Source organism: Eubalaena glacialis, chromosome 7 (assembly GCF_028564815.1).
Source record: "Eubalaena glacialis isolate mEubGla1 chromosome 7, mEubGla1.1.hap2.+ XY, whole genome shotgun sequence".
NCBI lineage: Eukaryota > Metazoa > Chordata > Mammalia > Artiodactyla > Balaenidae > Eubalaena > Eubalaena glacialis.
Genome location: NC_083722.1, coordinates 71,506,771 through 71,522,684, shown reverse-complemented (window position 1 = coordinate 71,522,684; position 15,914 = coordinate 71,506,771). Strand labels below are relative to the sequence as shown.

The 15,914-nt window shown below is 46.3% G+C and overlaps 1 protein-coding gene across 1 annotated transcript; it reads right to left on the bottom strand.

Annotated features, from left to right (window-relative positions):
• Positions 1 to 9,235: 9,235 nt before the first annotated feature.
• Positions 9,236 to 10,418, bottom strand: LOC133094663 (C-C chemokine receptor type 2-like). The gene has a single exon (XM_061195315.1). The coding sequence runs from the start codon at positions 10,416 to 10,418 to the stop codon at positions 9,297 to 9,299; it is 1,122 nt and encodes a 373-aa protein (XP_061051298.1). The 3' UTR covers positions 9,236 to 9,296.
• Between the last annotated feature and the right edge of the window lie 5,496 nt (positions 10,419 to 15,914).

Sequence of the window (15,914 nt, the reverse complement as noted above, 5' to 3'; positions counted from 1 at the left end):
TCTCGCAGGGGGACAGATGTCTCAGTTCCTCTGACCAGCTGAGCTGTGCAAATCAAACACACAGACAGCATAAAAGTAGGAAATGCACAGTTTCTTCTGAATTGGGGGCGGAGTTTTAATGAATAAGTATGTGGCAGTGCAGAAAATCATCAGAGAACAGTCCTTTTTTCTAAAAAAAAGAAAAATTGAGCTTGGAATAGACTAGAAAATAGATAGCTGGTCTGAAAGCTTATTCATGGGCTTCCCTGATTACACAGTTTCTTTTTGGTTCTCAGTTCATCCAACCACACAGTCTGTTAGAAAACAGAAAGAATTGAAGGGTAATAGAACTAGAAGAACATTCATGTCCATCTAGTCAAAAGCCCTTATTTTACTGAAAGAAACTGCTGTCCAAGAAGCAAATGATTAGGAGGGCTTAAGACCGCAGGGCTTGTCAATGGGGAGGCTCAAAGGGTGAGAGATTCTGACCCCCTTGCTATTTGTCTTCCATGAAAGCCAGCTGAAACCAACTTTGAAGTGAAGGGAACATCTCACCTTAACCCCGTGCTCCCCTTTATCTGCTCTCCCCTCACCCCCCTTGCCTACCACAACTCACACACATATGCTCACCACCCGATACTGTTTTCCTCTGCAGACTAAAATAACTGGTTGCTTAAGGGTTTTTACTATACCTTCACCTGTGAGCTAAACATGTTGCCCATCTTTCTCCAGATCAAGCATCTTGAGAGCATGTCATTATGAATTTTCATTCTCCCTATTCACTGTTTTGCAGCCCTCCAAGCCAGCAGGCATTTGTGAGTGCCTGTATTCTGCCAGGGATGTAGGCAGCAGAGTTCCTCACTCCAAGGATACAGTCTATCTGGAATTTCTGTGAGAATTTTTCAACACGAAACAGGCAACAAATGGCAGAAGAATAGGGTCAAGTTCAAGATTCTATTTCAATATTATATGCAGTCACCCCAGGCTTCCTTGGTGGTTGGTTGCTTATCTATAAACCTTAAGTGTAGACCACAAAACCAAGAACATAGTGGAGAGCCAGCCCCGAGCCACAGGAGTGCCCTCTGGGGGCTTCTGTTTCCTCCGCCACAGAATAAGAAGCACTGGCTTGTGATCTGAGGAGACCCCAAACCTGTGGAAGTGGCCTCTACAGTCAGGTTGCCTGAGCTCGAAGCCTCGCCCTACCCTCCGCTTTCTTATCTGTGGAGTGGGCTGAATAATGGTAGTTGCTTCATGGGTTTGTTGGGAGGATTACATGAGGCATCCATGTCCAGAATTTAGCACATAATATACACTCAATAAACATCAGACTCTTAGTTACTCATTCCGTGATCCTTTCTTAGAGAGATTTATTATATAAAATTCTAAAAAAATTGGTTCCCTGTGGGGTCCTTGTCTAGAGCATATTAGTATCAGCAAAATAGAAGCTGAAAGGGAGAAGCTAATGGCTGGTGCTTACAGAATGGAAGGATATGACTGCTGGGAAAAGCCAGAAAAGCACAGAAGGACCCAGCAACTGGTAATCACAACCAGGACAGTGAGTTGTGAAGAAGATGTTCAAGTTCATACAAGAGGCAGCAATTGAGAACTGGACTCTAGTCATGAGGCTTTACTTAACACCCAGCTTCACTCTTTACTCCTTGATTTGTACAAGTTACTGAAACTCTCCAGGCCTTAGTTTTCTTACCTGTAAAATGGGGGGAAAAAAGCCCCAAACACAAACCTACTCGACAGATCTGTGGTTGAGATCAAACGACAGAACGTGTTGTAGAGCCTTTTGTAGGTACCGGCTCTCTGTGGGCTAGTTAAGCAGCGACGTACAAAGTATGCTTGAGAAAGCGTTCACAAAATGTGTAGCAGATAAATTAATACAGAATTTCACAGGAAATGGGGAATATAGTTTTGGCTGGTTGAAGAGAAGCCTTACGTTCACTGGTAATACACTGGGTAGAACTCTCAGATGCTGTCAGACAAATGTTGCTTTTCTGTGTGTGGTATTGGTTGCTTTGCATTGTATTGATACTTCACCATGTGGAGCTGGGGCTTTGCCCTGTGTTCTGTGGGTCTTGTCATCGGGGTGGCTGTGGAGTTGAGGGCACGCTCATCCCCAGAGGGCAGCGTGGAGTAGTGGAGCAGGCTCGAAGTTGCCCATACTGTGCTGCTGACTCGCTGTGTGCCCTTGGCAAGACACTTCCCCTCTCTGAGCTTCTAGTTCCCTGTTCTGTGAAATGATGTGCTAGACTTGGGGGCCCCAAGGGACCTCTCCCCTTAAATACAAAATGACTCCATGGCCAAGTTGGTTTGGAAAATACCACATTTGGGCAATACAGGGTGAGGATTCACAGGCTGAAACAAGGAAGTACAGCTTAGGGTGTGTGACCCCCTTTTAGGGGGACATTCAGGTCACCTCTTGGGGTAGGGGTTCATCCCAGGGATGCACAAGGAAGGGAGGACCCATGGGAACGTCTTCAGCATTTAATCAGTGAAACATTGCTCTGGATACAATAGCAACAGTAAACCAGCAGTTTATCATGCTGTGACTTAGTTTTGCCATCTCCGCTTCTTTTTTTACCTTGGCCCTCCCAGTTTCCCAGTTTGCAGGGCTCTGGTTCTGTTATGTATGGCCTTCAGACTCTCCATGAGAAATGATCTTCTGACTGGTTTGCTACTCTGGACTTGATGCCCAGCTCTCCTTGTGGGGTGCTGGCCAGGCTTCCAGTAGCTACTCCACTTTGAGTCATTACACCCGAGTTCCGAGGGCTGCTTCTCTCTGTGGACTCAGAGCTTCACCCACAAGATGGGGAGGACATTGAATCTCTTCCTTGGGTTCAAAGGGCCAACTGCATGAGCTCAATGAGCTGAAACCCTGCCACACAGCAGCTCACACGAACAGACAGGGCCTCACGCTGACTCCAGGTCAATGTCAACAGTGAGATGGACTGAAAAAATAGCAAATGAACCTTTTAGTTTTTAAAACAGGTGTCTAATTCTAAAACCAACACATGCTTATTGTATCAAGTTAGGAAAAACAGAAAAATAGAAAGTACGGAAAAAATTAGACATTCTCACAATCTCAAAACAGTCCCTCTTAACACATGATGTGTTTTAATCCACACCTTTTCCCATGCATACTTTCTGATTAATTGTTCTCACACACATTCCAGTTCTTTATGCTGCTTTTTTTTTTGCTAAAGATTACAGTATAGGCATGTCCTCATGTTATTAAAAATTCTTTATAAATGCAGCTCTTTAATTGTTATTTTTATTGAGGTATAACTTACATGCAGCAGAGCACACTAGACCTAGGTGTACATCTTGGTGAAGTTTTGATATGCATACACCCTGTAGCCAGATGATAGGGAGTAGCCTTGTCACCCCAGAAAGTGCCCTTGTACCCTGCCCAGAGGCAGGGGCCACTCTGACTTCTGTGCATGGATTAGATGTGCTTCTTCTTTAACTTCATATAAATGGCATCACAGATTCTGTCCTCTTTCTGGTTTCTTTCATTCAACAGAATGCAGTAACTATATGTGACAGAGCTCTGTTAATAGACGGTTAAGCCCTTTGCCTGGTTCACTCACATGGACAGCATGTTTTGAGTGTTGCTGTCAGTGCTCTGGTACCTCCACCAAGGAGGAAGCTCCCAGTGTCCCCAGAGCCCCCTTCACCAGGAGAGCCAGAGAATCCCCACGGTCCTCGAAGAAGTAGGAAGAATCCCTCCCCCCCCCGCAACCAGTGTTACATTTTGCACTCATGTGCCTCAGCAGTGATGCTGGGGTCCCATGACTCCCAGCGCCCCTTCACCTTCTACCCCAGACACCCTTCGTGGCGAGCGGGGCTGGGAGGCCACCATGCTGTTCTCTCCACTCCCACTGTGTCTGTTCACTAGACCCTCCCCAGTATGACCCCTTTTCCCAGCCCATGCACCACGTCCCCCTCACCCTGTGCAAATCATCAAACCAAGTAGACACTTACAGGCTGTCCACCTCATTGCTTTATTAGATATGTCCAGACCTGGTGGAAACCCCTTAACTCTGCTGGGAAGTCTGCTCTATGCATTTTGGGTATTTCTTTCAGATCACTGCCCAGACATGGCGCTGATGTAACCTTATGTGCAGTAACAGAAGTCTAAGATGCTGATTAAGGTGTATACTAGACCCGCTGTGGTCTTCAGTGGGTCAGGTCACACCTGCAGCTATGTGTCCAGCTCTCTACATAACAGGATATGTGGGACTTTTCCTGTTGTCCCAGAGCTGGCAACTATGGCCTGAGGCTGAGGGCAAAGAGGTGTTAAGTACCTGGCAGTTCTACAAAAAACCACTGACACCTAGGATCACACACCTCCCCCAGGGCTTACTAAGAGTGACAGAATCAGCCCTGTGCCCCTAGTCACCATGACAACCCTTCTCACCCCATCCTGTGTAAGGAGACAAGTTTGGGCAGGAAAGGGTTATAGAAGTGGGTGGGGTTGATGGGAAGGAGGGTGGGGTTCCTCTCCCCAAAGCCAAAGGAGGGGCCTCTGAAAGAACCATGTGAGGAATGGGGGCTTGCAGGAAGGGGAGGCCAGTGCCTCATTCCTGGGTGGGGCATCCACTGGGCAGCATACCAGCTGAGCAGGGAAGAGAAGATTGGAGACAGGTGATGGTGGAGATGGTGTGGCCGTGAGACAGCAAGGATATCCCAAGGATGTCAAGTTATAAACATGGTGCTAGACAGGTGGCGTCTGGAGAAATTTCCAATCTCAGTCACTCACCACACCCAGGGCCAGCCTTCCCCTGAATTCATGGGCTGCCTTTTAGAGGTCAGCTCACCAGCCCAGACACCTCTTCGCTCGTGTTGCATTTCCTCTTGGCAGCCCTTGGTGGCCTTTGCTGCTGGCTAATCTCACCTGAGGCCATTTCAGTTTGTCAGGGAAATTTTAAACTTTTTTTTTTTTTTAATATTTATTTGGTTGCATCAGGTCTTAGTTGCAGCAGGCAGGCTCCTTAGTTGCGGCTCACAGGCTCCTTAGTTGGGCATGCAAACTCTTAGTTGTGGCATGCATGTGAGATCTAGTCCCCGGACCAGGGATTGAACCCAGGCCCCCTGCATTGGGAGTGCAGAGTCTTAACCACTGTGCCACCAGGGAATTCCCAGGGAAATTTTAATAATGAGAAAAAGTGAACGTGGAAAGATAGGGTCTTGATGGCTTACTCCCAGGAGGCTGCAGGGCCTCTCTGAAAAAGTGCTCAAACTGCCCCAGTTGCCACAGATCAAAGAGGATGGCATGGGGTGGACTGTGTCAAGCCCCAGCTCCACCAAAAGTCTTAAGATACCCATCCCCTGGAATGATCATCTTTCCTGACATCTGCTTAACTCAGCCCACTTTGAACATTCTCCCTAGAATAAAGGAGACTTGAGGTTTCTTCCACTGCTAGATATGGAGATGGTTGGCAACTTTCAAGTGGCAGTTTCTTTGGTGGCAGTAAAATCCTACTGTAGCTATTATAACTGTGATGCAGGACTGTCACTGGGTTAGTCACCTTCTCCTCGGGGCTCTCAACAAACTTCACGTGCGCCTCTGTTTCTGTGCTTTTCACAGTGCATTGTGATTATTAATACTCTGTTCTCCCCCGCGCCTCCCGCATCAGCCATCCCTGGACTAGGAGGTCTAAGGGCATGGGAATAACATATCCGTCGTTATGAACCTGCGTCAGTCTGGCACACGGTAGATCCTCAGGTGTGCTTGTCACATTGAATTCCATGATAGAAAAACAAATAGACACTTCTCCAAATTTTACTTCTGAGGGCACCAGCTGCCGTACGCATCCGTTACCTTTTCTGCTTCTTAGCAGGCAACCCCCACAGTCAGGGGCGTACCACAGCGAACATGGACCTCTTACTCCTGTGACATGGGGCCACAGGGATGGCCGGGGCCTTGGCTCTGGGGCCACTGTGTGGCCGGGGCCCTGGCTCTGCTCTCTGTGTCTTCCCGCTCACTCACCAGGCACCTGGGCTGAACTTGTTTTCTGGGATGGGCCTTCCTGTGGCTGAGCAGGGAGAGCCAGAGGCTCCGCCCAGTCACTCGACACTGTCAGTTCTGCTCACTTTCTATTGGCTGAACCGGCTGTGGCTTGGTGTGGTGGGGGGGTCCCTCTTGTAGGGCGCGCTGCAAGTCACACGGCAAGGACTGGCACGTGTAATGACGGGGGGAAGGGAGTGAAAAGCTGTGAACCATAAGACTGTCGCACCACAGCATAACAAAGCAGGCAGTTTAAAGACTTTTTTATTGTGGTAGGAATACAGTATGAGATTTACCCTTTTAACAGATCTTTAAGTGTACAATACAGTATTGTAGGCACATTGTTGTAAAACAGATATTTAGAACTTATTCATCCTGTATAACTGAAATTCTATGCATGTTGATAAATGGATAAAGAAAATGTGGTCAGTACATCTAAGGAATCTTATTTCGCCTTAAAAAAGAGGGAAATCCTGCAATATGCAACAACATGGGTGTACCTGGAGGACAGGATGCTAAGTGAAATAAGTCAATCACAGAAAGATAAGAACTGCATAATTCCACTTATATGAGGAATCTAAAATCATCAAACTCATAGATGGAAAGAATAGAATGGTAGTTGTCAGAGTTTTGGGAGAAGAAGGACAGGGTAGTTGGCAATCAGACAGTTTTTCTTTTAAAACAATATAGTTAGAGTATTGATTCATTTTCCAAGTCATAGTTTTTTAAAACAATATTTATGTTTCATCATCATCAAAACAAAATTTAATGCATTCATTAGGATAATATAAATATCTGCAGGTGAAGCACCCCCCCTCCCCGCCCCTGGCAACACACACACATCTTTCTGAAACCTTCTTTAGCCATGAGGCAAGAAAGTAAAACCTCAGTAACTTCCAGCTCCCCGGTTGCCAGGTTCCAGGAGCCTTGTGTTTCTTGCCTGCATCAGATAGGAAATGCACTAACATATATTTGTATTCTTAACTCAGCTCAGCCAAGATGAAAATCTTTGCTTATTTAAGTGAGCTTCTCCAATTCCTCTCCTTTACAAATAGGATTTAAAAGCTTTGATTAGGAGTCAGCTTGAATTAGAAGTTCCCACCGGCCAAGGAGGGGACCATTTGAGCATCAATAAGGACACCGGCAAAGCATGAAGCATTCAAATAGGATTAAATCCACGACGTCCTAGACTTCCTAATGAGGCAAAAAAGATTTTTGGTAGCAAGTCAGAGAGAATAAAGACACAGTTGAGATGACAGTTGTGGAGTCTGTACTGTGATCCGACTGAGATTATTTAGATGCTACATCACCGTAAGCTAGTAAATCCACAGATCAGAGACCTCCAACTCCCTAATCAACATTTATTTATGAACCGATGGTCTCCCAAACATACCACGTGCTCCACCAACACCAGAATTGTCTCTATGACTAATACAGTACTTTTAGGCATGGCATAATAGTAACTCTTAAAATGATACTTTACCATAATTGCAAGTTGCAGTTTTCAGCTTTTATTTAATTTTTACTTTACATTAAAAAAAATGTGTGTGTGTGTATATCTGAACTGTTTGCCTGTATGCAAAAATGAGGTGCTGGAAGGTAATTTGGAAGACATTTTTTTCCACCCTATCTAGCGTCTTCCTCATCTAGGCCTGCCCTGCCTGGTAATAGACCCTGAGGTTACAGGCCAATGTTTGATTTCCAAGACAGGCCCCTTCTCTGCTCTGAGCACACACCCCAGTATCCTCACCGATTGTCTTCCCTCTCCCGGGCCCAACAGGGGGTTCTTGTTGCACAGTTTCCTTCACATTCTCCCCAAAGCTACTCTCCTGGACCTCTACAAACCGGCTTTTGGAGTAGGGTAATCCTCCAGGCAGAGTTATGTGATAAAGGCTGCAGGGGGACAGGTGGGCAGCGGCAGCAGGAAAGCAGGAAGAGCCACAAGGAAACAGACACCATCAGATCCAGAGACACGAGGCCTATTAAGGGTTCTGACGCATCCTTCCTGGCTTCTGCTCTTAGCTGATTCTGGAAACATTCCTGCACATCCTGCTGCGAGCTTGCCCCTCCACTCCTGATGGAGGAACTCACTAGTGCCTACCCCTTTCTCATAATCACGACCTCCTACCCTCCCGTTTTCAAGTGAGGGCTTTTATTTTTTCATCTCATTAAAGATTATGCATATTTTTATAAACAAATACTTTAGTAAATTTTTTAAAAAGATTTATTTATTCATTTTATATTTTATTATTGCTGCGTTGGGTCTTTGTTGCTGCACATGGGCTTTCTCTAGTTGCGGCGAGCGGGGGCTGCTCTTCGTTGCAGTGTGTGGGCTTCACATCGTGGTGGCTTCTCTTGTTGCAGAGCACGGGCTCTAGGCACGCGGGCTTCAGTAGTTGTGGCACGTGGGCTTCAGTAGTTGTGGCTCGCGGGCTCTAGAGCGCAGGCTCAGTAGTTGTGGCGCATGGGCTTAGTTGCTCCGCGGCATGTGGGATCTTCCCGGACCAGGGCTTGAACCCGTGTCCTCTGCATTGGCAGGCTGATTCTTAACCACTGCGCCACCAGGGAAGTCCTTTAGTAAATTTTTGTATAGGGGAATGAGGCCTAAGAAGCATATGAACAATGGGGCAAGATACTGAATAGATTTCAAATGTAGGGTGCGTGGTTGTCATAGCTAAACCATAATAAAGCAGAAATGTGTCGTGCACTTAGCAGAAGGGGGATCATGAACCCAACCAAAGCTTCCAGAAAGTTCTTCCAGTTTCTAAGCTCTCCATGAGCTGGGGAAGCCTCCAAAGTTAAATACAGTAGGAGATGGCGCTAAGGGAGAGCGAAGCCCTTACCTGCATCCTCGTCCAGGCTCAGCCTTGTTGACACTTCCTCCTCCTCCTCCTTGGTCCTGACCCCACTCCCCCTTGTTCCATTCACCTGTGCCCGTCTCGTTCTCTTCCCCACCTCCAGCTGATTAAAGAGATTGATAGAATCAGAGAGTGAGCAAAGTGAGTGGTGACGAGGGGGGAAAGAGCAAAAGCACAAGGCAAAGTGACATTTTCCAGGAACTGCGATGAGCTCGTTGGAGAGTCCAGGTCTCTGCCCACAGTTGTTCTGGAATATTCCCTGAGCACATGTTGGCTCTACAAGGAATGACACAAGTCTGTCTTGGTTCACACAACCCTGAGGTTCCTGGGCACTTGCTTTAGAGACTTAGAGTCCTCTATTCTTCAACAAACCCTGGAGGCTTATCATCATATATAGATTGCTATCTCCCTTTGAAAATAACAAGCGAACTGCTACTCCTCTACAAAACAGCCGAGACTTCCTGCTCCCCAGTGGAAGGGGTGTATGTTGAACTCACTCGATCTCCTGTCTCCCCGTAGAAAACTGGGCATTGTTTGCAGAGGTGTTTGGCAATGTGCTTTCGGAAAAACACAGAGAGATACCTTCTGAACTTCTCCCCGACGAAGGCGTAGATGATGGGGTTGATGCAGCAGTGCGTCAGCCCCAGGGTCTCGGTCACCTGCATTGCTTGGTCCAGCTGACTGCTGTTCTTACAGTTACTCAGGCCAAAGAATACCTGGAAGGTGCTTAGGAGAAGGACGATGTTGTAGGGAGCCCAGAAGAGAAAGTAGACAATCATGATCACGAAGATGAGCCTCACAGCCTTGTGCTTCTTCTTCTCGTTGCGACACCGAAGCAGGGTTTTTAGGATTCCCGAGTAGCAGACGATCATGACAAGCAGTGGCAGCACCAGGCCCAAGATGCTTCTCATTATTGTATGGAAATTCTTCCATCCTAGTGGAAAATAAGGGGCGCAGGCATAACCAGAATGTTCTTCTTGGGATTTGATAAAGATGATTCCTGGGAGAGAGGCAAACACAGCCACCACCCAGGTGACCCCACTTGTCACCACCCCAAAGGTGACCGTCCTGGCTTTTAAAGCAAACACAGCATGGACGATAGCCAGGTACCTATCGATTGTCAAGAGGATGATGAAGAAGATTCCACCAAAATAACCAATGTGATACAGCCCTGTGAAAAATTTACACATCACGTTCCCAAAGACCCACTGGTCTGCAGCATAGTGAGCCCAGAATGGGATGGTGAGGAGGAACAGCAGGTCAGAGATGGCCAAGTTGAGCAGGTAGATGTCAGTCATGCTTTTCAGCTTTTTGCAGTTGATCAGGATGAGGACGACCAGCAAGTTGCCCACAAAACCAAAGATGAACACCAGCGAGTAGAGCGGGGGCAGGAGCCGGGCTTCAATTTGTCCCACATTGGTCTTTTGGCAGGGCTCACTGTAATCATAGTCATAACTGGTGGTGGGTTCTTCATTGTACCCCTTGATATTCGTTGTAAACAGAGAATGAGATGTGGAAAGCACGTCGTGGCTGAACTGGGGAAACGTATCATTGCCATCCATCTTCCTTTGTCCTGTAAACAAGAGGACTAGATGATGACACACAACACAACGGCTGCAATCCCCAATCTTACCAAGGTCCCTGCTCCACTTAAGCAACGTCCTAGGCTTTGTCTTTGCTTCACAGCCATCTCCTTGAAAGCGTGTGTGCTAGTTCATCACTTCCCCTTATTCCTGGTTGCAGACACCAGTCATCTCTGCACAGCCATTTCCCAACACCCTTGGCCTTCCCAGAGAGCCTGACTCTCATGATAAGGCTGGCCATATTGGACACTTGCTTTCTCTAGCTCCTCTGCAGTGGCACAAGGCCTGTGACCCATTCCTGGTTGATAGTATTTAAGGGGACTCTGCTGGGGGCTTCTGGGGATGCTCATAATGAGCCACTATGAGTTGCATTTTCTGTTACCTGCCACCCAGAGTGTTCTGATATCTCTCTCAACTTTCTGTCTCCATCAGAAAACTTCTCTTGCCAGGGTTGCAATGACAACCCAATTTTTAAACACGCTGGCTTTCAGTTTCGTTTTCATCAAGCATTTGATCCTTCTGCTGACTTCTTCCGTTTAAAACTTTTGGCTTGGGAATTCCCTGGCTGTCCAGTGGTTAGGACTCCATGCTTTCACTGTTGAGGGCGTAGGTTCGATCCCTGGTCAGGGAACTAAGATCAAAATATCTTGATATTACGGTGAATATCAAGGCCAAAAAAAAAAAAGGTTAAAAAACAAACAAACAAACTGCTGGCTTCCAGGAGAAAAAGTGGCTCACCACTTCTTTTTCATTTTCTTTGTTGGTGTCTCTTCCCTCTGCCCACACTGTAAGAGTCCCAGACACCATCCTTGGCTCCCACTTCTTTACCATTTACCTCTTTACCCTTGCTCCAAAGTTCTTCCTGAATTGTGTTGTCTAATCTCAAGGTTCTAAGTTTCCTGTAGGCTAATGCTTCCCAAAGCTCTGCCTTCCAGTCCCACCTCAGAGTTGAATTTTCCATTGCCGACTGCATATCTCCCCATGGATTTATTCATTTAACCAATATTTATTGAGCACCTGCCAGGAGCCATACTCTATTTTAGGCACTGGAGATACAGCAGAGAGCAAAGTGGGTATCGTATAGCTACCTCAAATTCAACGCACCCCAAACTGAACACCCCTGGAAAGTTGCTTCAACTTGTGGATTCCTTATCTTGGCTATTGTCATTTACTCCATTACTTAAGAAGTAAGATTTGACATTGTGCTGGGTCCCCTCTTCTTCAGAAGATTAGGAGCCAGGCCTTTGGAGCCAAAAAGACCTAGATTTGAATCCTGCTTCCAAACTACAGTTGTGTAATTCGGGGCTAATTACTTCTTCAACTATCAGTTTCTTCATGTATAAAATAATAACGAAGCTGAGTTGCTATGGAAACAAAGACGTAGTGCAGCATCTGATACAGAGAAATGCTTTGTATTATTATAACTAAGTCTTATGAATTCTCCCTCTTAAACACCTCTGAGTCATCCCCTCTGCACCTCTTTCAACTGCCACTCTCTTGCCTCCTATACTTCTCACTTCTGGCTTTGCTGAGCTTTTTCATTTGTTCATGCCGTATTCTTAGCCATGCTCCCATTCAGTCTGTCTTCTCTGAAGCTGAAATTGGATCATGCCCTTCTCAGTTTAAAACTGGAGTAGCCCCACGATTTGTATGTGGCGGGGCCTCAAAGGCAATGCCCAGACGACTCATCATGGCTTTTCTAAGCTCACTTCTTCTCAGCTTCATCTCTAATGACTTCTCAAATCCCAGATCCTGTGCTCCAGCCATACCCATCTTTTTTCCATTTTCCCCAGACTCATCATTTCCTTCAGGCTTTAGTGGTTTTGCACCTGCTTGCCCCTCTGCTTAAAATGGCTAGTGAGCTCCTATTCATCCTGCAATACATCCTGCTCAAATTCCCCTTCTCCGTGAAGCCCAGCCCACCTCCTCTGTCAAATCATTCTTATCTCATAACACTGTGTGTGCCTCTAAATAAGCACATTATCTTCTACATGTTGTGTGCTCCTTGAGAGCAAGGACTAGGTCATGTTTCCGTCTTCAGCTCTTATGATGGCTCCTGGCTAAAGGAGGCACCAATAAATGTTCATGGACAAAATACACAAAACTCGTAATAAGTGTGACAACTAACATCATTAGAATTGGTTCTCAAGAATATTCATTTTTTCCTGGCAGTGACTGTGACTTTGTTTTTATCTGTGTATATACCTTATTCTTCAGTTTCTCTTGTGATTGATACATTTCACAGATTTTGAATTTCACAGCACTGAACTAGATTCTTTAAATCAGCAGCAACTAAGTAATAATACCTCTGATCAAACTTGGGGAAAAAAATGTATCCACCTAAAGAATTAAAACTATAGTAATTAATTGAGTGTTCCTTAAGCTCCAAGTGCTATGCTAAATACTTTGCATACATTAATTAATTTAATCCTTGCAACAGTTTTGTGAGATCAGTATACATTTTACAAGTGAAGAAATAGAAGCATGGGTGGATTAAATGATTTTTCCCAAACTCACAAAGCAAGTAATGGCTGAGCTGGAATTTGAACCTTGGACTATTCAATTTCAAAGGCCCTCAGGGGTTTTCATCTTCAGGCTCTGAGAGCAGAGAGGAATGTAGAAGAACAAGTAACAGATTTTCTAGTTATTCTTCCATGCCTTGAACGGAACTTCTTTGGCATGTTAGCCTTAAAATCCACACACTTGCCCGTACAAGCATGCCCCACCCATACATACACAAGCACACACACACACGCACACACACACTCAGAGACATTTCCGCCAGAAGATAAGCTCCATGAGGGCAGAGAGATTTGTTTTGCAATGAGCTATCTTGGTGCCCTAGAACCCAGCCTAGCACATAGAAGCTGCTAAATAAATATCAATTGAAAAAGTGAATAACAGCGAACTAGCAGGCTACAAGCTTCTGAGAAACACAGGGCTACCCTGTGGACTAGACTCCCAGGTAATCCAGTGGGAGATCTTATAAAGACTAAAATATTGGAGATCCTTGCACACAGCCTTTTAGCTGCAGCAAGCCCTCTGGGCTGTTCTGTAGGTTAGTCTCCTCATCTGTACAGGAAAGTGTGGACTGGATCAGTGATTCTGAAATGCTGACTTTCAGTATCACACAGGAAGCCTGTCAGTCAGAAATATACAGCCCAGACCCTCACTCTGGTGATTCAGATTGTGGGTGAACTGCCCCAGCCACATCCACCGTGTGTTTCCTATGCTTTGCTCTTCACCTGCCCTGGCCTCTCAAGTGCCAGCCACCTTCTCCTTTTTATTACCTATTCCCATGTCACCCCAGTACACACACCTAGCTCCTACCACAGCCGACACGTAGCAAGGGAGCTGAAGGGCACTGGTTAATGTGTCACTTTCAAGTGTCAAGACACAGCATCCAGAACTGGTTAAAAGCTGCCTCCGAGAAAAGTGAATCCCTCACTTCAGCCTCTGAATTGAGGCAAGAGGTGCATTTTGGTGCAGGGCCTGGACTGTCACATATATGGACTAGAGGGGGGAAAATCTGAGGTAGAAAGCTCCAGCTCTTCACAATCCTTGGTGGCTGGGAGGGGCAGAGTGAGAGGAGCAGTAGTTGAGAAACCTGATTGTCTTACTTTCTTAATTGTCTTCTTTTAGCCCACTCTATCCTACCACCTGAGCCCTGAGGGGGGTCTCCGCTTTGCGCTTCCTCACTGCCACTGGGGTCTCTCTGACATTCCTGGTACAGATGCTGCCCTCCACCCGTTTCTCCTGTCTTGATCATCTCCCAAGTTCCTGGGCTGTGGAGACCCCCAGGGTGCTCCCAGTCCCTGCATCTCTAGCACTGAGGTGCTTCGAGCCTTTGGTTCATAAAGTGACAGAAAAAGCACCCCCAACTCACCGGTAGATGGCTTCTTCCAAGTGGCACTGGTGTGTCAGGCTTCTCAGCAACTGAACCAAACAGATCTGGAGGTAGAAACTTGGTGTGCAGAAGTAGGAAATAAAGTTTCCTGCAGAAAGAGAAGGCGGAGATACAAGGGCAAGTGATGGTAAAGATTTGAAAAAAAGAATGATATAGTTCTTCTTTTCCAGCCAGGAACATTGTATACTAGGTTGAAGTCTCCAGAGTAGAATTAATTTTGAAATCTTGCTTATGCAACCTTGAGGGTAAGTTAGGCACACCCTGTGTCTGCTCCTGGGTCTAACAGCTCTGGGCTTTTTTATCTTGTGGGTCTCTGTATCTGGAAATCTTCCACTCTCTTCTGCCAGTAATAATTTGCATGAAACGAGCACATCAGAATTTCAATTCCCAAGAAGATAAATGCTAATGGGGGCTGTTGGTGATGGTGGAGGAAATATAATTACGTTTTGTGTGACCATATGCACTGATTTCAGTGGCATCAAGGATTTGGGACTTCGTTAGAAATGTTATTTAGATACAGCTTCTTAATGAAAAGGGAAGGCTAAGTGGTCTCTTGTGTCAGAGATGTCCTTAGTAAGAAGGTGCTTAGCTGTTATAGGTTCCACTCCTCAGAAAGAAGTTTTGCTAAAGGAAAACACCATTGAGATTCTGGGAAGATGGTGGAGTAGGAAGTACCAGCAATATCTCTCCTCACCTAGACAACAATTCTACTCTGATCTAACTCTTTTGGAACTCTGGAGTCTATTTTTTTTTTTAATTAATTAATTTATTTTTGGTTGGGTCTTCGTTGCTGTGGGTGGACTTTCTCTAGTTGCGGGGAGTGGGGGCCACTCTTCCTTGCAGTGCGTGGGCTTCTCATTGCAGTGGCTTCTCTTGTTGCAGAGCACAGGCTCTAGGCGTGCGGGCTTCAGTAGCTGTGGCACGCGGGCTTCAGTAGTTGTGGCTCACGGGCTCCAGTAGTTGTGGCTCATGGGCTCTAGAGCACAGGCTCAGTAGTTGTGGCACACGGGCTTAGTTGCTCCGTGGCTTGTGGGCTCGAACCCGTGTCCCCTACATTGGCAGGCGGATTCTTAACCACTGCACCACCAGGAAGTCGAAGAACTCTGGAGTCTATTGAGGGTCTGCAACTTTTAGGGGAAGGCTTGGATGACCAATTGCAGTAAACTTTGGCCAATTTCAGCTCTTAGCACAGTAGCAGCAGCCACCCATCCCCGACCCCAGGCACCTTGGCAGGCAGCTGTGCACATGTTCCTGGAGCAGCTTGCACATAGCTTGCAGGAGCCAGGGTGGGTACAAATTGAACCCTGTCCTCCAAATATCAGGGATCTGTGCTCTGATCACTGATGACTACTTCTAATGTTAGAAGTGCAGACAAAGAGAAGGGCAGCCATTGTTGTTGCATTTCCCCCCATTGTTGCAAGCCCCTACCCCTCTGGCTGAAGTGACTTTCAGGGGATTTAAAGAGCCAATGCCCTTTATTTTTCTCCCTTTCATTTTTCTCTTTTTCCTTTTTTGGAAGCCACATATTAAAGACTGGGACCTTCAAAAGCAGGTGAATTTCCAGGGAA